Source organism: Drosophila nasuta, chromosome 4, assembly GCF_023558535.2.
Source record: "Drosophila nasuta strain 15112-1781.00 chromosome 4, ASM2355853v1, whole genome shotgun sequence".
Classification (NCBI taxonomy): Eukaryota; Metazoa; Arthropoda; class Insecta; order Diptera; family Drosophilidae; genus Drosophila; species Drosophila nasuta.
In genome coordinates, this window is record NC_083458.1 from 207,407 (window position 1) to 231,836 (window position 24,430).

The 24,430-nt window shown below is 33.8% G+C and overlaps 2 protein-coding genes across 10 annotated transcripts; one reads left to right on the forward strand and one right to left on the reverse strand.

Moving 5' to 3' along the window:
* Nucleotides 1–2,792: 2,792 nt before the first annotated feature.
* LOC132794963 (uncharacterized) lies at nucleotides 2,793–11,389 on the reverse strand. Of its 4 annotated transcripts, none has more exons than XM_060805311.1 (9): nucleotides 11,192–11,389; nucleotides 10,703–11,022; nucleotides 9,591–9,766; nucleotides 8,932–9,536; nucleotides 8,685–8,867; nucleotides 8,287–8,610; nucleotides 6,490–7,319; nucleotides 6,212–6,431; nucleotides 2,793–3,993 (listed from the first exon to the last, which is right to left on the reverse strand). In XM_060805311.1, the coding sequence occupies exons 2-9, from the start codon at nucleotides 10,781–10,783 to the stop codon at nucleotides 3,935–3,937; spliced, it is 2,478 nt and encodes an 825-aa protein (XP_060661294.1). In that variant the 5' UTR covers nucleotides 10,784–11,022; nucleotides 11,192–11,389; the 3' UTR covers nucleotides 2,793–3,934. The 4 variants fall into 4 exon arrangements, with proteins under 4 accessions (XP_060661294.1, XP_060661292.1, XP_060661291.1 ...); XM_060805309.1 differs by having other exon boundaries at nucleotides 9,611–9,766; nucleotides 11,220–11,388; XM_060805308.1 differs by having other exon boundaries at nucleotides 9,611–9,766; nucleotides 11,192–11,388.
* Nucleotides 11,390–12,160: 771 nt separating this feature from the next.
* Nucleotides 12,161–22,869, forward strand: LOC132794964 (synaptotagmin-7). Of its 6 annotated transcripts, none has more exons than XM_060805313.1 (9): nucleotides 12,161–12,238; nucleotides 13,262–13,424; nucleotides 13,483–13,620; nucleotides 13,862–13,946; nucleotides 14,134–14,436; nucleotides 14,513–14,593; nucleotides 20,876–21,044; nucleotides 21,167–21,379; nucleotides 21,439–22,869. In XM_060805313.1, exons 2-9 carry the CDS (start codon nucleotides 13,264–13,266, stop codon nucleotides 21,537–21,539), a joined length of 1,251 nt encoding a protein of 416 aa, XP_060661296.1. In that variant the 5' UTR covers nucleotides 12,161–12,238; nucleotides 13,262–13,263; the 3' UTR covers nucleotides 21,540–22,869. The 6 variants fall into 6 exon arrangements, 5 of the variants coding, with proteins under 5 accessions (XP_060661296.1, XP_060661297.1, XP_060661298.1 ...); XM_060805314.1 differs by lacking the exons at nucleotides 12,161–12,238; nucleotides 21,167–21,379; nucleotides 21,439–22,869 and adding exons at nucleotides 12,440–12,703; nucleotides 17,392–17,457; nucleotides 17,520–17,580 and having other exon boundaries at nucleotides 20,876–20,950; XM_060805312.1 differs by lacking the exon at nucleotides 12,161–12,238 and adding an exon at nucleotides 12,446–12,703.
* Nucleotides 22,870–24,430: the final 1,561 nt, after the last annotated feature.

Genomic DNA, 24,430 nt, shown 5'->3' on the forward strand with positions numbered 1-24,430 from the left:
ATACAAGTTATATGACTTTATGTCGCTCTGTCTTGAACCAATTTATTAATAATCATCGATTATATTTTTTATTTCAATTTGATGATATAAATGACAAATTCGAATCAGTCAGTCAAACAATTCTATCAATAAGTAAAACTAAATAACATATTTTGTCTAAAGCCTTCGAACCGGTTCACGTTACTGTTTTTTTTTAAGTCTGATGTCAGAGTGCGCGTGAGAAGCATAGTAAAGTTAGAAGGTGAAAACAAAGCGAAGGCAAAGGGCTTTGCGAGAAGCGAGCTACATTGGTCAGTACTCTCTGAGCGATATTGCTATATCGCTTCGGTTTATAAGGTCGTAGATGCCTCTATCTGTCATTAACATACATACATTTTCTGTATACCTAAAGTTATATTACTATTCTACCAAATTTAATTTAAAATCCTTCGGCAATTTTGGTCGACATTTTCACATCATTGTAGTGGGGGCATATCGTCCTACGAGGTAGATCAGCTAGATATTCCCACATTTCGCTCAGGATTACAGTCCCATATCAAGTACACTCAGCCATTCCTGCAGCAGGTATATGCCTCGCACTAAATACATCCCCATATTCTCCATACCAACTCAGATTAACATACATATTAAGATTTCACACATTTATTGATTTTCAAAGTATATTTCGAAGCAAGAATATAAACGAAGACATTTTTGATTTTCATAAAGGAAATTAGAAATCATAAAGGAAATTAGAACGTACCTTTCCCAGTAACTAAAATTTTATCATGTGTGCATTTAAAAAATTTGAGCATTTTGAGCTTTTTTAACTATACAGGCATCATCTTACACCACTTCAAGAGCGCAATTTGGTCCGGAAAGCTTCAAGAGATCAGTGCAGCAGGCGAATGATTAATGGAGCGAATCAGAGCCAACGCCACTGCAACCGCAACCGTTAACTATACATCCAATAATTTACAGAATATAAACGAAGACATTTGATTCTTATAAAGGAAATTAAAACGATACTTTCACAATTGCTGAAATTTGGTCCTGTGTGCATTTAAAAAATAAGAGCATTTTGCTATATATAAGCGAAAAACAGAAAGAAACTCAATGTCGTCAGGTTGTACTTATACTTCACCAATAGCCAATTAGTACCACCATATAGTATTGGATAAAATGTGGATGCATGTTAGGCAATTGAAGGCAAAGCGGTTGTCAACAAGTTTTTTTTGGGTGACATTTAAGGATGAATCAACGAATCTATCTCAAAGGTCATGCCTTGTCACATTATTTCAAGGAGAAGCTATTAAGAATATTCCGAATAGCTTTTTCGAGACGGACATTGTTAATGTCACAAAACTATTACTTAGGATTTCGTTAAAAATGGATATCCTAGATGCGTGAAGCTTCAGAACATTTGACGTTTACGTTTGTCTTAACTCAACGTTCCTCTCAGCACAACATATAATTGTAATCCATGCCTTTTCTTCCTTATTTAATATATTTTCATTATGGGCTATATTCACCGATGTTCTCTTAAAGTCGTCCGCTACCTTTGCTCGCTACGGAATAAATAAAAAAGGGTAAGAAGAGGTGATTTGTAATTTTTTTATTCAATGTAGTAATTGAACTGTTTACTTCATAAAGAATATTAAACAGGCATTACTATGCATTTAGATAATTTGGCCGCACACCACTTCTTGCTCCGCGCAGGTGTTGACAATATCGCCAGTACCCAAAGTGTCCAATATAGATCACCCATTTTAAACGGACTTGAGTACGTTTGTGGACAATTTGTCATCTTCTTCGTTTAATCGGGGGTTCAGGGCATTATGATAACTGGGGTCTGATCAAAATATATCTATTTTATAGGGTCAGAGATGACTCAGTCTGCCTGTTATATACATAAACTTGCTAGAGGCACAAGGTTCAAGTACTCCAATTGTGATTTTGTTGAAAACAACACAGCGGTCATCTACCAGTCAATTCATGATGCCATTCCACATAAAGTTATTTTTGCCTAATATGAGGAACTGAGAGTTTACCATGTTATGCACGATGTGAAGCAGAGGTAAATTTAGAACTTGCCGAGAACTGACTTCTACCCGGAAGAGGACATACAAATGACCAGGAAATTTTTTTAGGCGTTAGGGAAAATAAACGTTGAGCTAAGAGGGCGTGTGCAGCAGTCACAATGGTGGACACTGTCATGACGTAAAATGTCTCCAGCGGTTTACTGAACTGTTTGGCAGTAACGGTCTTGGCATAACACGAAATACAGGTAGAATGCTTCATTTAGATGTTTTTGGCGGCGTACTGGATGTTTGTTTGTTTGCCTACAATAGATTTGTTTCCCAAATTCGTCGCCCTTACCTTTTCTTTTAATATTATTTAATAATAAGTTAACTCTCTTTTTCAATTTAATTTATTTTTTATGTACTTGCTTGTAAATTAACGAATAAATTTAGTTACTGAGTAAATAAAAGCACTCACTTTTTTTAACTACATATCTATGTATGTATATACAAACTTAAGTACATTTTCGGAGGCGTATGAATTTTGACTAATCAGCAATTATAAATTATGTTCACAGCCAATTCTTAAATTTACATTTAGTATTGCTTTAATTTTTCACATGCCGGTTGCCGTTGTCTTATACCTATTATTGTACTGAGTAATAATATTATTATATATATATATATATATATATATATATATATATATATATATAGTAGTATATATATATATATATATATATATATATATATATATATTTATTTATTTATATTATATTTTATATTATATATATATATATTTATATTTATTTAATTGGAAGACTCGCCAAAGCCGAAAAACATCCATTCGTAAGTTAAGTAGCTTGAACTCAGCAATAATTACATACTACATACGTATGTCCAAGTGTATATGACATATTTACACAATATGAGTTGATTAATTTAAGTTTTGTTTTAATTTTATCTATGAAAAATACTTTTTTGAATTAGAAAATCTAATATTTGTAATGAGTTCAATCAATTAACCACTGTTGATCATAAAATCACCTCAAATATTTTTTTAACAATATTCTAATCATATATATGTATATACATATAGAAATTAATCAATGCATATTTGTCACATTTGGGACTTTCAGTATTGTCACAATTGAATAAAAGTTTTCCCCATCTACATACATAATTATAATCTTATAAGTCTTTAAAGTTACTTCATTTTAGTTCTCACAGTTCTATATTATATATATATATATATAAATATATATATATATATATTTTATCATTTCATATTATTGTAATATGACTATTGTCTGTAAATATTTAATTATGTATTTATAAGAAACTAGTTTTGTCAATGAAGAGGATCGTATTTTAGATAACCTCAAAACTAACTCAATTCAAATCCCATTTAAATGGGAAAATCTAAGTCCAACGTATGTTACAGTTAAAATAAAATTAAATTTAAAATTTTAGAATATATTTGTTATGAGTTAGGCCCTATCAGTCACATATTACATGAATTCATTCATTATATGAATTTAATTCGGTACTGAATAAAATGAAAATGTGGAAATATACAAACATGGATGACATGTTTATAAATATACACATTTACTTTAGAGACTTAAGATAAAGAAATATATTAAGATCTTATGGGTATGCATATTATCTGACCAATGATAAATTATACAACCCATATTTACAATTCTAAGTATTTGCACTATCAGATATTCTTATGGAAAATACATCTATAGAACAAAAAAGCAAGGGAACACAAAATTACTCACGACTGTGCGGAGTTATAATTCCATAAAGCGATTTGGAAACTATGCAAACTTATACAATATTCTTATTAAATAAGCTGAATTCGCAATGTTATCAGTATACAATAAATGGAAACCCAAACCTTTTCCACATTATATTATTATATTGATTCATGATACAAAATCACGATTCGGATTCGCTGAGTAGTCATCGGAAAAACGTCCTGTGGCTGAAAGAAACATAGTATTGTAATATACGCTACATTTATTTATTTAGTTTAGTTTTCTTTATATATATTTATATATATTTATATACTAGCCAGCAGCTTGTAGCTAGAGTTGTTATGGTGGGCATGGTATAAATTCAAACCAACTTCCAGTTTATGTTAAATTATAGTATTGTTTTGGTTTATAAATTTGGTAGCGTGTAATGGTAACTTGCCAGTAGCTTTCACCCTTTATTTTTATTAAGGTTGTGCTTTAACTGCATACATTTTTTTCATTTCTTCAACGACATTTTTAAAAAAGAAAACCAACATTGCAATAATAATAAATAAGAAGTGTGCAGTAACAGTCTAGTGTGCTCGTGAGATGTCCGCTACCCATCTTGAAAATAATAGGATAATTATATATAATATTATTAATTAATATACCGCAAAAATACTGAAATATGCCAAGTGCAGTGTTTTCAGTATGTTGATATAGTGGCATTTCAAATATAAAATAGAGTGTAAAATATACTAGATTGTCAGTGGTGCTAATAGTTGGTAATATCAACATATTCAATCACAACGCTCGGCTTATCAGAGGTTGCAACCATGCTGTTTAAATTGAACTCATTTATCTTCAAGACGTGAAGTACCTACATATGTATTATATGGTTAGTGGTAGTACTATATTGACATATGGGTAATTTTATGATGGAACTTGTCCCATGCGAAACACTTTACGTTGAAAATAACATAAACTGAAACAATTTTAAAAATAAGAAAATGTTATTTTTATAGCTCTATATAAGTACTTTAATTAGAGCTAAGAATGGTTTTGGAATTTACTTTCTGTTTTGTTTTCTGTTCTGATAATTGCAAAAAATAACAAACAAAAAAATTATATATATGTTATTGTAAAACAGAACAGGTTCCTAAAGCTTTAAGAATAACATTTTTTTTTTTTAAATCGTTTCATTTTATGTGATTTTCACTGTAAAGAGTCTCGCACGGGACAAATGCCGTCATGGAATTAAGCATATTAAATATAACCTTCGGAATATTTTATTTATTTTTTATTGAATTATTGGGTATATTTTTAGAATTAACAAAATATCTTTTGGTATGCGTGTAAATGCAAAGCATTGCTACTGCGCAACCAATGATTTTTAATGTTTTTAAATTAAATTAGTTAAATTAGTTGTTGTCCAAGTCTAGATTCTATAGTCATATTTGATCGTAATGGTTAGGCAACTGTTACCCATTGGCCTAGTCATATCTGATCAAGGATAATAGTTTTTTTTTTTCGAGCTAAAACCAAAGCATTATCTGAAGCAGGGGGATATACGAGCAAGAAATAAAAATATTAAAACTACCAAAGGATAATTTTACAGCAACTAGCTCAATATTAGAAGTGTGATCAATTAATTTTGAAGCAAATTGAGCATCTACTGCAATTAAAACCCCACCATCACGACGTACCTTGCGGTCACGTCTGTATAAGGAAAATCTACTAGATAAAATTTCCGTATCAAGAATGTCATTCTTTAACCATGTTTCAGTAAACGCAATGACAATGAAAGATATACTATTTAAATACAGGACAGTACGTTTACTGCAAGTGCCTCTTACATTCTGATAGCCAAGTAAAGAGGACTTTATTTTTTTTAGCTGACAGACATAGACGAAGGCTTTGAAGTAGAATTCTTGCTACTATTAGGAAGAGAAACCGGAGACCGATTTTTCTTTTTAGCAACAAATTCTTTGACTAATAACATAGGTGTTCCGGCCAAATCTCTTTACTGCACATCATGCTAAATTGTTAAGCGAGAACACTTATTTTAAAAGATGAAATCTCTCGTTCGTACGAGAAATTAAATTTGTCCACCTTTACACTGGCTTGAGATTTGGACTTAATATAAGCCCGAACATCATCAGATGTCGTTTCAGGGGCAAGCCTTGAGAAATCTGTTTAAATTGACTCTTCTTTTTGATTTTAAGCCAGAAACATATCACACACAATATACATACGTGCGTATATAACAAAACATCGGAACACTACCATCGAGGTTGTCCTTTATTTTTAGATAAGTTGCTGGATAGCGCAGGAAAAAGGAATAGTCATTTTCAGAAATTTAGCAATTTTGACAGTCTGCCTGATCGTTAATACAAATTTTACCATATACACGTGCAACACATATATATTGTATATGTATATTCATGCACATACATATGTACTTACAATCATCCATTAATATAACCTGAGCATTTTCTGCATTTGTATTGACCACGGAGTGGGAAATAATATTGAAATCATCTTCAGTTAGTGTAGTGTTCCAGCGCGGTCTTCCATTTGGACGGTGTGCAGAAGTCACAGTCATTGCCGGTGTTGAGTATAGACTCAAATTAGTTGGACTTATAACACCTGACATTGTTGAAATTGATCCAGCATAACCCAGTAGCTGTAGATAAGATTAACACATCACCTTTAAACTCTTAAGATTTAAAAAAATAAATTACCGAAGTTGATTGACTATGAAAATGATTAAAGTAATCCCGACTGTTCGTTGACGGATACATTTGCGTTGCCATTCGAGTTAGTGAGTTTGATGCAATTGGATGCATTTTACATCGTGTCACTTCTGTAGACACATGAGGACTTGCAGGAGATTGAGGCTGGGGCGATGCTCGTGTAACAAGGGTTGTGCAATCAGCAGCATTTGGATCCACATCAGCGTTATTTGGACTATGATTATTGCTCTCCATTGCACTCACATTTCTTCTATCCTGATCGATTAGATTTCCTTTGGCTGGTAGGTCACAACCATTAGTTAATCCTAAGCTGGATGACGATGGAGGTGATTGTAACGTTGCTAAATCCCCACTAGTTCGTATGATGGCCACTGGCCGTGCCATCGGAGGCAACATCGGAGGCAGCATTGCACTGTGATAATGAGGTGATTGAACGCCAACGCCAGTCAATTTAGAGCTTCTCAGCTGTTGATGAATTTGATAGTGAGGGGAATGAGCAGCTAGTTGATGCGAGTGGGAGTGAGCATGCGAAAAAGCCTCTACTGAACCAGATGTCGATTGAATACTTGATGCATGTCCACTTTCTTGACAAACGTATGTTACAAAATCAGAAATATCATGAACTTCAGTTGAGAACTTTTCACCATGTTGCTGCTGCGATTGGGACTGAGATTGACCCTGCTCCTGATCCAAAGTTGATGTATGCGTGGGAGCCAACACCCGAGGGCTGCTATGTTGTGGATAATATAGGGTATTCACTGGGCTAACAGAGCTGGCAATCAGTGCTGTGCAGTTATGATGCAAAATTGCTGTATTCACTGTAATTAATAACGAATATAGTATATTTATTATATATTCGACAAAATCACACAAATGTCCACTATTTTAACAAAATCAAAACAAATTACACAATTGCCTATATCAAACAATACAAAAAAAGTAAAACAAGTAAGAAAGCTACAGTCGAGTGTACTCGACTGTGAGATACCCGCTACCCCTTTTGAATAAAAGCAATATATTTTGAAACAAACTTGATCTGCGTGCAAACATAACAAATGCTGTCGAAAAAATTATAGCTCTATCTCTTATAGTCTTTGAGATCTAGGTGTTCATACGGACAGACGGACAGACACACAGACGGACATGGCTAGATCGGCTCGGCTGTTGACGATGATCAAGAATATATATAATTTATAGGGTCGGAGATGCCTCGTTCTACCTGTTACATACATTTCCTGCCGGCACAAAGTTATAATACCGTTCTACCCTATGGGTAGCGGGTATAAAAAGCTAGTCGGTTGTGCTTGACTGTTAGATACCCGCTACCTATTTTCAATAAAATCATATTCTAGAAATTTACCAAAAATCTACCTAAAATAATAAAATATACCGAAGGCTTAGACCATAAAGCAATCTTGATCCGCGTCTAACATAGACGTAGACATACATTTGTTTGTATATTCAACGAGAACTATCACCAAAGTTTGTTTTTTTGCATACCGACGGAAAAACAGTCATGGCTACATCCTCTTGGATGTTGACACTGCCCAATATTAGTTAATGCCTAACTTGTGTGATATAGTACATACTTGTCTACTTGTTTGTTAGATGCATATTTATTTTAGTGCAAAAGTTATAATTATGAAACATGTGTTGCGTCACAATATAGTATTCGATGGTCCATTCTTTTTTTAAAATACTAATTATCCATCAACATGCTATATCTTTCATAACACTTGTTTGCTATTCGATAAATATGTATATATGTATGTACTGGGATTTTACCTTCTGGTGTTCGAATTTGTGAATTCACGGCTGCATTTGGAGGTTTATTCACAGGTGTGTATCGATGCACCGAAATAGCGGCAGAATCAGCTGTAACAGTAGCTGGATCAGCAATGGAATTAATGCTGTCAGCCGATCGAAGTATTACAGAGAAGCTTCCCGTTGTATAGTTATCCGTAGCTGAGCTAGATCGAGAAATAACTGGGGGTGACGCAGCGTGATTGATCTTATTGATTACATCAGTGGATCCATTAGGTGCATCAGACCGCAACAAAGGCGACTGCGACAAATGCACATTTCTATGATTTTGATCGACAAAGTCAACTAGAAAAAAATATTTAATTAACATTAAACATTTAGACAACAACTAAAAATGGAAATGTCTCATTAATACTAACTGCTGTAAGCCCCTGGAATTGCGGTTGTGGTGGCGGAATTAGCCTGAACTTGGCTCTGAGAACTGGCTATTGGGGAATTTGGAGTAAGTTGATATGTGTTGCAGTCAAAAGCCGCTGCTATATTTTCCCTTTTGATAATATTGGTGTGCAAATTGTTGTTACTGATTTCATCTAATATTGAGTCTGAAAATAATTAATTTATGAATTACAATTCATATTACTTTCATAATAACCAGATTAAATATACCTTTAGATAATTTCCACAGCTCTTGAGATGAAAATACTCCAGTTGCTAGAATAATATCATTGCACACAACTCCATTGTATGGATTATGTCGTAATCCTCCTCTAGTTTTTGATTCTGTGTCTTCCCCATTCTCATCCTCTCTATCAGAAATTAGTGAATTGCTATTGTTGCTTCGATTCTGATTAAAATTCGTAATGTGTGGCGATCTAGCTGTTATTGCCGATGAGTTATGCGTATTGATAAAATTAGCCAAATATAAATCTAATTCTCTCACAGACACGTTTATGTGGTAAGGATTTACACAAAGGCCAGGATGAAGACATTCTGGATTTTTTTCTAATCGTTCTCCATCAGTACTCTCCAATGGTATAGCTTTAAAAAGTATTACCATAACAAGATCAAGTCGCCAGACTTTATCAGCTTGTCTCAAGCAATCGATACGCCGCATTTTGCCTTTTTGATCGGGATTCGAGAGAACACAAATCGATTTTCGTTTGCCGATAATTGATTGAACAAAATCCTCACGACTTTCTTGTGTTATATCCTTTCTCAGTTTGCCTAAAAGTCGAGAAGCCCATTTCTGTTTTACTTCAATTTTTTTCATTCTGTAAAAATAATACATATTATTAATTTTGCGTTTCAATTGAATTGAATATAACATCATAATATCAACAATTACCTGTAACTCATCCTTACAATGCCTTTCTTCTTCTAATGACATTCGCTTTTCATGTTTTTTATAATACTTTCGCTTAGCAGCTTGCAAGTTAAACCAAGAGTACGAGAATGATTTGACGTATGGTAATAATGCCTCAATAAAGGGGTGAAATTCATCCTAAGTACACAAAAAAGATACACATAAATCATTGACACACATGCATTTAAAAAAGAGGGGAATGTAAAAATCTGTCATTTTGTTTTTTTTTTTTTTATTTGGTCCCTATGTAAAGAAGCTTGATTTGTCACGATATTCAAGTTATGGTAAGAATATTGTTTTTGAGGCAAATTACCAAATTAAAATTAGTTTTGACTAAGGACTGCTACCTGCAAAATATGATTTTTATGAGCTAAATAAAAAAGTCTAAATTTGTTGGACAACAAAAGCATTTTCATATTTTTTTGTGATTTCCTCATATAATATTGATTAACTATACACATGCTAAAAGCATAGTTAATTTACTTAAAGTTTTTATTTACGTTTTTGGGCTGGTCTGGTCTTTGAGTATTTATAGAAATAGGTTGTTTTTATGTAAGAATAACACACAGGAAGATAAAATATATGCATTTTCACAAATATAATGCTAATAGACATATAGGTATACGAAATAAAAATATAATTAAAATAGAAGGATGCCACGATGCATACACTTAACATTTATTTATATGCCAATATATAAACAACAAAGTCAAATACATTTACATAAAAAATCCGTTGTAACATAAAGACATCAAAAATTGAGGATATGCCTTCAAGTATGGAAGAATGTATTTAAAAATTTTAATTACATTTAAATTATGATTTAGTAATGTTGAAAAATAGTATTCGATAGCATAGCGTTTCTTTTCCTATATGTATATCCAGAGCAATTTTACACCTAGTAAATTAATTATGATTTGAATTTGCAATTAATAAAATAAATTTTGACAAAATTCCTAGATCCATATGGGATCTAAAAATCTGGTCATTTATCTTTGGTTTTGCTATTATTATCACGTTATATATAGTAAAACATCCGTTTATATAGTATATAATGGAATATATAAATCTTACCTGCCCTGTTGAAGATGTTTGTAAATATGAGGATACGTCCGTCTCGATCATACAGCTTCTTAGTGCATCTGGTATAAACATACCTTGCGCAATAGAATGCTCATTGAATTTCTTTTAATATATTTGGATGATTATTTTTTGAAAGACATATTATAAACCCATACCAGCATCGCGTATACGTAATCATGAAATGTGTCAATATATCTTCGAGACAACAGAATATATCAAAGTCTAAATTATTATAGTTTTTTATAATTTTGAAATTATAACAGGCAAACTTGACCTGGAGTACTCGGAAACCAAAATTAGTGTCGGTGACGCTGAAATCAACGAAACAATTAGTTTTTCATATTTATTATTTACTTATGTTATAATATAATATAATATAATATATAAAAGCAGTCTAATTTTGTAGCTACTTTCAATCATTGTAAATTAATGTTTTAGAGTATTACACAATTATTACACAATAACTAGCATAGTTCGTACGTAAGTAAATAATAACAGAATTGATTACGGCATGTGTTTATTCGATTCATCTCAGTCATGTAGTTATTCTGCAGAATATCACTGTTGGCCCATTTATAGAACAAGAGGACTCAAATTAATATGGCAGCATTCATTAAATTCATACACCCAAGACAATCAGAAAGTGACTGAGTAGGCACGACTTTCAAAACTGATGGCTTTTGACTAAATCTATAATAGCATTCCTACTGCAGGAGCCTTTAGTCACGTATACATATGTATGCACACATGTATGCACATACATACACAGAAGTATGTATGAGTTAATATGTATATAATTCTCTCTTTTCGATATCGCTCTCACCGTTCTCTATTTTTCTTTGTTTACAAAGAGAAAGATATATATACATACGTCGGTAGGTAGGTGAAATATTTCTGTTTAGAAACCATATGCTACTATAAATGGAATATTCTATATTCTGATGGGATATGCTGCACCACAGCCGCGAGTATACTTCGCTACTGGTGAAATGAAATGCGCACACATTAAAATGCAAAGTGCGCATGACACTAAATAGCAAAGAGAAGACAAAAAAGAAAGCTAGAAAGCACACAAATTTCTGGGGGGTTTCACTCTCTATCTGTATACCCTCTAATCATCGAAAAGGGTAATATAATTTTAAGTAAACTCAAGTAACAGACAGAAGATCCAAGACCTTAGAGACTTAAAACGACAGAGTCGCAAAATTGATTATCAATATTCCTGAATCGATAATTTATGTACATACTATAACAATGACAATGATATATCATATATGTACATATGTAAACTGTTTATAAATAAATATAACATATATCCTAAATATCCTATTATAAAAAGAGTCGTAGTAACATTTATAAATTTTCCATTTGACATGCGCAAAATAATGAGCTTTGAAGAGAAACGGTGGTTTTAAAAAGTTTTATTAAGGACAAACATATGTAAATGCATACATACATATACAAAGCTCTTTCAACGAAAGAAGCCGAGTGGACTTTCCAATTATTTTTTTTTGTGTAAACCGAGAGGTAAACGTAGTTTAATCAATAAAATAACATAAAGTTTAATTGAGAAGAAGAATGCAATCTAATATTATATTATTTGTCAATATGCTAGAATAGCAATATAAAATAGAACTGTAATCCTGAACATATTATAATTGTGTGTATCATGATGTTTAATAAGGTGTCGCTATGTAATAAGCTTTCTGTATTCGGGTTGTTGTACATTAGAATTCGGTTACTCTCATTTTCATCCCTGCTGTTTAGATACCTTAACTTATACATAAATAAATAAATCATCAAAGTGAATAGTAATATGAAAAAATAGAAAAATTTTAAAATAAAAGCAAAGCTTTTATTACGGTGTAAAACTACTTGAATATACATAATTTTCTCCAGATTTATGCCAACAAAAACTCATGAGCTAATGTCAATAAATTGTTTTTAATTCCATTTAATCAAAAGGAGTACTTTTATGAACATTTTAAGAAGGTAAAATAACATAGCTCAATTAACTGTTATAAACAAACTTATCAATACTAAAAAGTGGATAGAATTAAAAAAAGTATGAATAAATAACACACACTGTTTTTATCTTGAATAAAAATGTACATGTATATCTTGAATTGAATTGATTGATGACTTAAACAAAATTACTATGTAATAGTTTCAATTATTAACATATGTACAATTCTACATATGCACATATCTGAAAAAAAAAACCTTATGCAAGAAAATAATATTACCATCATCATTGATATACATAGATATATTACATACATGTAAATAACATAATATAAATGAAAAAACCCGCACAATGTTAATAGCAGCATTAAGCATTTTCACCATTTATCTACATTTTGCCCATTGATATTGAGTTTTTTTATTTTATTCACTTATAAACTTATGTTATATAAATATGTGTATCCTGCACAGTTAAAGATAATTTTGAGATTTCACTAAGATTTTTAACCTGACTTAAATCGTCGATATTACTATCAAGCACAATCAAGAAGAGTCACTACGTAATATGTAACAATACATTTTCAGAAATGGCGAGCTTAATACTAATAGCTTGCCTAGCTATACTGGGCCTAATTATCGCTATAGCCCTATTTTTAGCCGGCGGATACCTATGGTGGAGGCATAAAAGATCCCAGTTACAGTTTATAGAACCAAATGAAGATGAGGAATCCAGTAGTTATAGCTTGAGGTGAATAAAATTTTTGCAAATAACAATATAATCTTAAATTTAATTTATTTTACTCTAGGGCAACACAAGATATTGTGGACTCTAACAATCCTCCTAGCAAGCCGCCAATCCCGATCGTACAAACAACAACTCCACTTCAAAATAACATTAATCGAAAATTGAACGGCTTTTTAAATCTTAGAACACCTCTCATTGGGTAGGTCACTTTTACTAAAGTATAATTGGTATTACTTTTGAACTTTCTAGGAGAAAAATATATTTTATATGAATTAAAGAATCATAAATATTGAAAAATGGAGGTTCTACAAAATAATGACGTAATCAAAACACTATAACAGTTTTGTGAAGTTTTGAGTTCTTCCAATCGATTGATAACTGATTTTTTAAAATCTCTGTATTAATAAATTTATTTGAAAAAAAAAAATTAAAAATTTTAGGGGCAGCTCAATAACAACACCAGCAAAAGCATTAAACACAAGCACAGGACCAGCTACAAATGACGGTACATCAAAAGATTCTGCTGTAAGTATGAAAAATAATTCTTCAATATGCACGAACATATTTCTTCAAACTTTTTATTGTGCAAACATTCAAATTGGTATTTATACACATTAATTTATTATTTTGTTTTATTCATTTTTAAAAGTGGTTACGACTAACAATTATAGTAGCTCATTCAATAAAATTGTTGTTTATCTTTTTACTATAGAATAAAAGTATCTCTATGACCGATATGTACCTTGATAGCACAGACCCAAGTGAGAATGTTGGACAAATACATTTTTCGTTGGAATATGATTTTCAAAATACAACCTTAATATTGAAGGTCTTGCAAGGAAAAGAACTTCCAGCAAAAGATTTAAGTGGTACCTCAGATCCATACGCACGAGTGACATTGCTCCCAGACAAAAAGCATCGTTTGGAAACAAAAATTAAACGAAGAACACTGAATCCTCGATGGAATGAAACTTTCTACTTTGAGGGCTTTCCAATACAAAAGCTTCAAAGTCGTGTAAGTGTGTGTAATTAACTTTTTTATAGTTTTATTTTTAATGGCTAAATACTAAACAAATTTGTATTTATTATAGGTACTTCATTTACATGTCTTCGATTATGATCGTTTTTCGAGGGACGATTCAATTGGGGAGGTATTTTTACCACTCTGCCAGGTATGATAATATGGCATACATTTAATTTGTAATTCACTTTTTCCCATTCAAGTATTTTCAATCAAAAGAATTAAGACCCTAGAGTTGAGGTCGTCTTTTGCCATATAAAATTATTTGTTGAATAATAATATAATAATAATAAGTTTCCTTATTTGATCACAAGCACAAGGAATCAAAACAATTCTAGTTATTATTGTGTATTCCAAAAATCCCGAAAGCCAAAAAAAAGCTTGTTAAGATTTTTATACGCTGAAGTAGTTGTGGCAAAATTATAAAATAAACTTCATATTGTTTTAAAGATCTGCTCAATCATGTTATGAATGTATAGCTTTTTCCTTCCCTTCATTATTAATTTATCGTTCCACTGAGGTTTTTAATATGATGCTCCAATAACTGCTTGCATACAAATATTCACATTTGAATCGCTTATTTTCAAATTGCTCATAGTTATGCAGATTCTTTTCTGTAGAACATCTGTCGATCCATAGATATATAGGTCATTAGAAAATCGAACTATTGTTCCAGTGGGCATATTACGTTTGAAATGAGGGTAGGTGAATGGAAATAAGTTTGTGAAACTTCAGCTTTGATATCTCTCATATTTGACTTGGAGCTTTAACAGAATTCTGTTTTACAGCTTTTTTGTTTTGTACTTAGGTTAACTCCTCCCTTGCTTATCTGGTTCGTTCAAGTTGTTCTGATAGGGATGTGAGTCTGTTAGCTCGTTTCCTCAACTTAGACCTCTTGCGCCAGATAGAGATGATGACCAGCCCGGTCGTAATCAAAACCTGTGTAACAACACCACTTATGATAGGGCTTGAGACGACCTTCTCTCTCAACCCTCCGATGTAGCGAAGGTTATCAACGCCTAGCTGGTGGAGAAGCGATAGGCTCAGTTCGTTCTTGAACTCCGTAATGTTAACGCTTGAGACAGCAGACACTGAAGGTTTCTTTTTCAGCTCGCCACGTCTGTTAACGAAGCGGGTTCTATTAATGAACATCTCATTATTGAATGCCACAATAATGGTGCCTGATACCATTTGAGTTGGTACGACACTTCCGGTTATATCGGCGGTGGCTTCGTTGATAACAATTAATCCATCGTCAATTTTTTCCACTGACTCCAGGTAGACAGGTCGAGCGGAGCAGTGTGCCGTGGTTGAGCGCACGTATTTCCTCGATGCTTCCTGCAGAACGCAGTCCTCACAATTTCGCCACAGGTGTCGACAGCGATGAATTCTCTGTTACAGTCTGATACTACATCACCACGTTCGAAATATAGTAAGCCATTGTTCTTTTGAACAGGGTAAACTCTAATTTTTTTTAGCAGAATTAATCTGTCAGCAAAAACAAAAACTAATATCGGACCATAAATTTTGCACTTAACAGATACAATACAAAAAAAAAACTCTGTTTCGATTAATATAAGAGATAATATGTACCAAAAACTCACAGCTTACGGACAAAATATATAGAGGTCAAACTTATAATGAGTATTGAAGTTTATTTGCATTTGTTACATAGTTTAATATACCATGTATACATATGCAAATTCACAACACAGTTTTCAGCTAACATATATTCATGTACCGTCAATTGCACAAATACAACATCCGTGGTAATGCTGGTGTTCTCCTTGTTATCCCTCTCGGAGGCAACTCCCAGTAAAATTTGAGGTGGCGGCGGCGCAGTATCGCTGCAAATCACTCCTCTTAATTTCTGCCAGATCGCCGAAATTGGCCTCTCGCTTGCAGCTGAAGACTATCAGATGATCCGCTGAAGCTTTCGAAGGGGTCGTGCAAAAGCGTTCAACACGTTCAAAGCTTTCCCACAAGCTTTTTGTTTGCTGCCGGGTGACGATACGATACTCAATGTTGGCTGCTGGACGGAATCGAGTTGCACAAAAATATTTCCCGCACTATGCACTTTTTATTTGACTATTTATCTATTGTCTGTTATTTGGCGATCGTCGCACTTTATTTTTCAATATATACATATTTTTTTCTCTTTTGCGCGAATCACCCAGACAAAATTAACCAGTGTCTTGCGAGAACCTCATCACGAATGAAAAAAAAGATGGCTTGCCAATAGGACATTGAACTTTGATACATTCTTAACTTCCCATTCTTTGACATTCACTGCCTTTAAGATCGCTAACAATCTGTAAGCGATGTTGCAAAGCCCCACACACAAATGGCGCTAACAAATTTATAGCTTACAAAATACAAATATCCTAAAAGTTTATACTAACACTGAACAATTTTCTACATTTAACATTTAATTGACAAAAATTGTATTTTTAACATATATAAACATAACTTTGATAAATACATACATATGTATATTAAATTAACTACGTTTTTAATACCACACCAGAGCTGTGGCGCTTGCACTTTTTGTTTCTTTCCTAGGCAAAAAAAACTTTGCTTACTTTTAGGCCCATCCACGAAATGAGTGCGGCCCAAGCGACCACTACAATAGTTCTCGTAAAGATTTCATGAGCTCATTTATTTTTACTTGAAGCTTAGAATTTATTGCTATTTGACTGTGTTCAGCTTCTATTAGTTCATCTTGCCTAAGCTTAACTTGTTCCCAATCATCAAAATCTGGATTGCCTGCAATCACCTTTAAAGCCATTCTGATAATGTTAATGCTTCTCGCATGTCTATGGTGAACCCTTAGTGACTCCATTAACATCCTAATGTGTTTTAAGTCTTTAGTTATTATTTGTCTTAGATGTATTTGTTCCACTTAGGTCAATTGTTTCTCTATCTCTCCTACAAATACATCGTATGAAGTCAAGTTCGTCGAATGTCCGAGGTATCTGTACTCGTCCCAAATTACTACGTCCCCATCTACTATCGGTATGTAATTAGCATTAGAGTAGTCTGCCATAGTTATTCCTGATTCCGTCAATGCAATAAAGGTCCATAGAAGAAGTATCCGTCGCCCGAAGTTGGCTTCAATTGTCGCTTCATTGTATAATGGTGAGTTTATTCCCCAGTCTCCTGTTTTTCTTAACTAAGACCTTATCGCCGATCTGATACCTTGTCCTGTCTATTTGCATTTTCCCGCTCGAGTGTCACGCTCATCTGAGCGTTTTCTATTCTTTTTTTACACCTGAATCGATCTCTGCCGATGCTGATAGATCTATAGGTCGATTATTTGTGACCGAGTGTATGGTTCTGTTGTACTCAATTGTAGATAGCAAGATTAGATCGATTGTTTGATCAATCATTTTGTCTAGCTTCATGCAGCGTGCTTTTCCAACAATGTACTATGAAACCGTTCTACTTGACCATTGGAGGTACTATGCAAGGGGGATGCATTTTCGATTCTAATGTTCAAATTATTTGACAACATGGTGACAATCGTATATGAGTTTAATGATCTCTCGTTATTACAATAGATTACTTTTGTCTTTGGGAATAAATTTACCAGTTGTAATATTGGGCCTGTAATATCCACAATAGCTCTGGAGTTTATTGGGTAGATTGAAGCGAATTTAGAGAATTTATCAATGCATGTCAGAAAAAATTTTCCATCTGAGGAAAAAATATCCACATGCAGAGCGTCTCCCACACATGAGGGTATTGGTGTTTCGCCTAACATGCGTTTCTTAGCGTGACGGTTGTATTTAGCCTTCGAGGAAATCGTGCAGTTTGCCGCGATTTCTTGGGCTCGTCTACCCATTTTTGGAAAAAGTAATCCTGCAGTATCTGTTTAATGTTATCCTGAGCGGCCCTGAGGTCCCTATTATGTTCTGCCGTTACTATTTCCCTTTGCTCGGTCTTGTCCGATATGTCGTTGACCCTATGTTTAGCATATCTAAATGTCGTTGAGGGGTATAACTCCACAAGCCTATGCTAGACAATTGGTAATATAGGAAGTTCTAAGTTTACTAAGTCTTGAAGTGTGTCTAATAGTCAATCTTTGTTCGAAAAGTGGACAATGTACCTTCGCTTTGTTTTAAAGATTATGTGAGTTTTCATCGATGGTACTTGCGCCTCTTCATTCACAATCAGGTTATGGAAACAGTTAAAAGGTTTCTCCGTAGTTTCGATTGTGTAGGTCAGTGATTCTGCACTGTGAATTGTGGCTTGATCAGACCCTACATCACTCTGCAAAGTATTTATGTGCTGTCGGGATAGCGCGTCAGCTACGCTATTTTCTTTGCCGGGTTTGTAAATTTGTGTTCGTCAACAAAAGCGTTCCAGCGATTTAACTTGGTATTTGGGTTTCAGGGTCAGAAACTGCAAAGGTCAAGGGTTGATGGTCTGTATGGATATTCAAATTGCGAACTCCGTATAAATAATTGCGGAGCGTCTTTAATAACCACACGATGGCAAGAAGTTCCCGCAAAACTGCCTTCATTGCCCCTCAGTGTCCTAGATATCATTGTTATGGGACGCCCTGCCTGGGATAATACAGCACCAAGTCCGAAAGCAGAGGCATCTGTTATCAAGTCAAATAGTTTTTTAAAGTCCGGGTAATTACGTCTTCCGATTACAGAATTTCTTTTAGCTTTTCAAACGCTTTCAACATGTCCGTAAATGGTCTGACGATAGTAGAAAAGGCCTTTATGAAGTATCGGTAGTAAGTCCCAAAAATTATCGCAAGCTGAAGAGAGTGGTAGGAGTCTGAAACTTTGTTATAGCTTCAACTTTTCTGGTGCTTTCTTGATACCACCTCTAGCTACCACAAACCCTAGGTATTCTACGCTTTTCCGAAAGAACTTGTATTTTTCCTGCGAGACTCTCATTCCAGCATTATATAGGTACCACAATACGCATTCGATGTGTTTAATATGCTCTTCTTTTGTCTATGAAAATATCATTACATCATCTACATAGACTTAATCTATTTTCCCAATGAGCTCTCTTAAGATCTTAGATTGGCGGTTTTTGGCGGTCCTTTTCCGCCAACGTAATCTGGTGGAATCCTGATTTAAGATCTAGCGTTGTAAAGAATTGAGCCTCTCCCATGTTTGACAGTATTGTCGAAATGGATGGGATTGGGTGTTTGTCGTCTATCGTCACGCTGTTTAGCTTCCGATAGTTCGTCAGTTCCTTTCTTGTCAACAACCCAAATGGGGCTGTTGTATTGTGACTTATATAATATGTAGTAGATGTTCTTATTATGTCATCTCTAAGTAATTGTTTGACTTCTTGATTAACGGAGTTCTGCTACACCCATTGGATGTCGGTATAATTTTGATTACATTTGTTCATTTGGCTATTGTGTTAATATTATATGGAAGTACCTCGTTAGGTTCTGAAAGGGCTTTTGATACTTTTTATATAATTTTGTTAAAGTCATCTTTCACTGCAAGCGACACCTTTGTACAATCGATCTGAATAAAATTGGCATTTCTGCATTTTACGAATTCGATTGGTTCTGTGCCATTTACGTTGTTGGCAAGGTCAATATTTGCATTAATCTTCTTTAGAAGATCAAGACCGATAATGCCATTAAACTCTGTTAGATCGTTTAAAACGAAAAAGAAGGATTTCTCCTTGAAAATTTCTATCTTACATTTCTGGATGATGCTGGTCGACCCATGAATTGATGTCACTGTGAATGGCTTTTTTACTGGAATGAAGTATTTCAGCTCTGGTCATGGTTTGACGTAATTCTTTGAAGCTCCTGTGTCTAGAAATAATTCTATAATACGCCCTGGTAGTACTCGTTTGACGTACGGTAGCAGGGACCTCCCTCTGAAAAATGTCAGTTGTCAGCATCAGACTCGTCATCCTGCAAGTCGTCTTGCACCTCAACTATTTCGCTTTCTGCTCTATTCAAATATTCCTCATCTCGGTCGTCATTCTGCACGCCTTGGGTAGTGTGGTTAAATCTTTGGCGGCTTTGGCCGCTCAAGCCGGAGGGTTTATTGGAGCGAAAGTTTGTTGGCTGCCTGAATTTACACATGGAGGGGTCAACTTCCATTGGTTCAGGGCCCCCAGTATGATGGTCTTGTTGATTAATAGAGTAAGTTTTCGTTCTACCTGATCATAATACTCTAATAGAGGTCTTTCCCCTTGACGCATTAGCTCTAGTTGTTGTTGGATGACGCGTACGGGTGTTTTGTCCACGTATGTGAAATCCAATCGGGCTAATATGACATTAAAAAACGAACATGGCTATATCGTCTCCCAAGCTGTATTAAAATCTTTTTTAAAGTTACTCGCCATTTAAAGAGTGAAAATTTAAATTAATGAGGGCACTCATTTAAATAATAACAACATTGAAAAAAACAATAAATTTTTATTATTTACGATTTAGGTTGACTTCGCGGGAAAACAGTCATTTTGGAAAGCCTTGAAACCACCAGCTAAGGATAAATGTGGTGAACTATTGTCCTCACTGTGTTATCATCCATCAAATTCTATATTAACATTGACATTGATAAAAGCAAGAAACCTAAAGGCCAAGGACATTAACGGAAAATCAGGTACATTTTTTCTTATAATGGTGTATGGTCAAGGATAATGGGTATTACAATTTATTATACTTTAAAGTGTTCAAGGGTACAAATTCGACATTAAGCCTAAATCCTATTTTATTATATTTTAGATCCATACGTAAAGGTGTGGCTACAATTTGGAGATAAGCGTGTAGAAAAGAGAAAAACGCCTATATTTACATGTACGTTAAATCCAGTTTTTAATGAATCATTTAGTTTTAATGTTCCATGGGAGAAAATACGAGAATGTTCTCTAGATGTTATGGTTATGGATTTTGATAACATTGGACGAAACGAACTGATCGGCAGAATATTATTAGCTGGTAAATACACACTATTTTTAAAAATATAATTATGTACATCAGTTTATACTTCTTCACAGGTAAAAATGGTTCAGGAGCTTCGGAAACAAAACATTGGCAGGATATGATCTCAAAGCCTAAACAAACCATTGTTCAGTGGCATCGTTTAAAACCAGAATAATTATATTAAGAATTGCAAAATTGTATGCAACATTATAAGAAAATTTCTCTTACATACAATACATAGTAAACCTGCCTATTTTTCAGTCCAAGTTTTTTCTGTGTTTCTACGATTTTTTTGTATGCGAACGTTAAGTATGATATGCCTAATGGATCTTGGCTACATTATAGGCAGATGTGAAAATGATGTAAAGTGATGACAGTGAAGCGCAAACATTTATAAAAATACGTTTAGCATAACTTAAACTAGCTGCACTATGATTAAGATGACACGCATTCGCGCAAACGTTAAAAAAGTAATATTGTAATTTATGGTTGCGAAATATGATGTAATGTATCTGACGTGGTTATCATTTTTATTGCTTCATTATAAAAAATTGAAGTTGAGCTGAAGGCATTTGAATAGCTTGAAACACAACTAGTAACAGCATTAAATTTCAAAGTTTTGTAATGGTACTTACAGTTAATTGTAACAAGTCTTAACTAAATAAATAAAATACAAAAAAAATATTGTTCGCACTGGTAAAAGCCAAATTAATACAAATTGTATTTAAATTTCAATGGGCATTCATTAATTTAATAATACAAAAAAAAAAGTTTTAATGAAAAATATTTGAGAGGTGTAATGCTTACATATAAGGACACCATATAAATTAGTTTAAATTAAATATTTAACGAAGACCTTATATAAAACTAAAGAAAACAAAAAATTTTTTCGTATCTAACGATGGAATGAAATATATTAATCGCGGGAGTATATATGTATATAATAGAAGTGTTGAAAATTGTTATTAAATAATAGATTCTAATATTAATTCGTAAAACGATGTTGTTACAAATTACTTACATAAATGCGAAATGTTGTTTCTATTACAAAAAAGCAGCTATATGTTTGAAGTCAAGTTAAAATATAAATATATACAATTATACGTAGCCTAAACAAATGAAAATAACTATTTAAAAGGATAGGAACATAGGTTATAAACAAATAAATATTTTTATTAGAGACGACAATTAGAGATAAAATATTGAAATAAAAAACATAATTAGTAACTGTAAAGAAATTAGCCAACCATTGCCGGAAAAAGCGTCTAGAGAGATCAAGTGCAAATATAAACACAATTTAACAAAGGAAAACAAATTAAATAAAAAAAATAATTGAAGCTAAGAGTTAAACAAAAAATTGATTTGAAATTGATAGAGAAACTGAGTTTAAAAAACGAAAAATCGAAAATTCAACCCACCTTGAAATTACATATTTGTTATATACCTGTTAAAATATATTAAAAATCAATTTATGATAATTAAATAGCTGCAAATAAATCATTTTTAACCTATACTGACATCTTTTCTAGTTTCTAGTGCGTAACAAAATAACTATTAAGAATCAACACTAAATTTGGAGCCAACGGCAGTGTCAGCAAAACAAGCGCCGGCTCTCTTTGCACAGAGTAATCCTACCTGTCGACTAACAACATCTAGCTCCGCTGACGATATAGTTATTCTTAGCCAGTGCAAGCATTAATCCAACCAGGTCTTTATCTGGCGTAAATGAAAAATTAAACAAGAATGCAAGCAAATTACGTTTACCTGAACAATCAAGGCTATAAACCTCTCGCATTTAGTAACACCGCAATTAATTCAAGTAACATATCTTAGAATATAACCGAATAGAAGACAGACGTAGTATCAGCTTGACGAGCCGTAGGCACGTCGGTGCCTTGACTTGTCGTTAGCACTCTTCTTAGGCGCCACTCGTTAGAGCGGAGATTGTTTTCCTTGACGAAGACCATATCACCGATCTTCAGGTTCCTCGTACTGGATGGCCAATTGGTCCGATTATGCAGATCTATTAGGTACTTATCGTTCCAGCGGAAACAGAATTGTTGGTGGATAGCCTTCAGTCGCTGCCAGCGATTCAGGATGGAGCTGGCCGGTTGGTTGACTTCCGGCTCCAACACAGAAGTTAGCGGGCCACCTACTAGGAAATCGCCGGGAGCGAAGATCAGTAGGTCCGTAAGATCCTAGTGTCAGGATAAGTTCTTGTGGTTGTGCTTCGAGATAATGCACGATCTGGGCGCTTTAAGGAATTCGGCTCCAACGAAGGTCTTACCTTTGTCCGAATACATCGTGCTACTAAACGGGAAAAGCAGCCAGGAATTTTTCCGTCGTGAGGTCCGACGACGCCCCTAAGTGGATCGCCTTCGTGTTGTGTGTAAGGGGTCTCGAGAAGGGTGCCCATTCTGTGGACAGGTTCCCCATCATTTGAGTCTGCAACCTCTTCTTGTGTATCACATATATTTTGCATGAATTGATAATAGATTTCACGAGGACCTTTAACTTCGGAATCCTATTTTCTATAGGCATTTCTTGTAACTGTGAATTTTCTTACATATACATCTTTGATCTTTGGTGCACAGAAGAGGGCACGAATGCAGAAAAAACTCGAAGAGTGCCTAGAAAACATTAAAAATAAAGGCTAGGAAGTTGATATGATAAAACTTTGAATCACGAAACACCAATACTTGCTTATTCGTGAATACATAAATAGTGAAGATTTATGAAATATATTGCCAAGCTATGAGAAATCTTTTTATAACAAGTCAATTTTTTAATTTAATTTTTTTCCTCTACATGGGAGTATGAGTTCCATAGTATATAGTCTTCCGATGTAGCCACTTTTTTTACTATGTATACAAAATATTTTTTTATATTTTTTGGGGAAAATTTCATAACGATCAACGGGAAATATTTATGGCCGCGGCTCCATACAAGCCCAACCACTGTGCATTGGAGCAAAAGATCTGCTGGTTGAGGGTTATCCCATTCGAGCGTTTTCAACTAGATCCTTTGTATGCTGACCTTGGCTCGGATCAAGAAAAAGGCCGGCCA

Coding starts and splice junctions, on each gene's coding strand:
- LOC132794963 (XM_060805311.1), bottom strand. CDS start 10,783: ATGTTTATACCAGATGCACTAAGAAGCTGTATGATCGAGACGGACGTA. Junction 8,868..8,931: donor GCTGTGGAAATTATCTAAAG/GTATATTTAATC, acceptor AATTATTTTCAG/ACTCAATATTAGATGAAATC. Junction 8,611..8,684: donor AATTCCAGGGGCTTACAGCA/GTTAGTATTAAT, acceptor ATTTTTTTCTAG/TTGACTTTGTCGATCAAAAT.
- LOC132794964 (XM_060805313.1), top strand. CDS start 13,264: ATGGCGAGCTTAATACTAATAGCTTGCCTAGCTATACTGGGCCTAATT. Junction 13,621..13,861: donor CTTAGAACACCTCTCATTGG/GTAGGTCACTTT, acceptor TAAAAATTTTAG/GGGCAGCTCAATAACAACAC. Junction 14,594..20,875: donor TATTTTTACCACTCTGCCAG/GTATGATAATAT, acceptor TTTACGATTTAG/GTTGACTTCGCGGGAAAACA.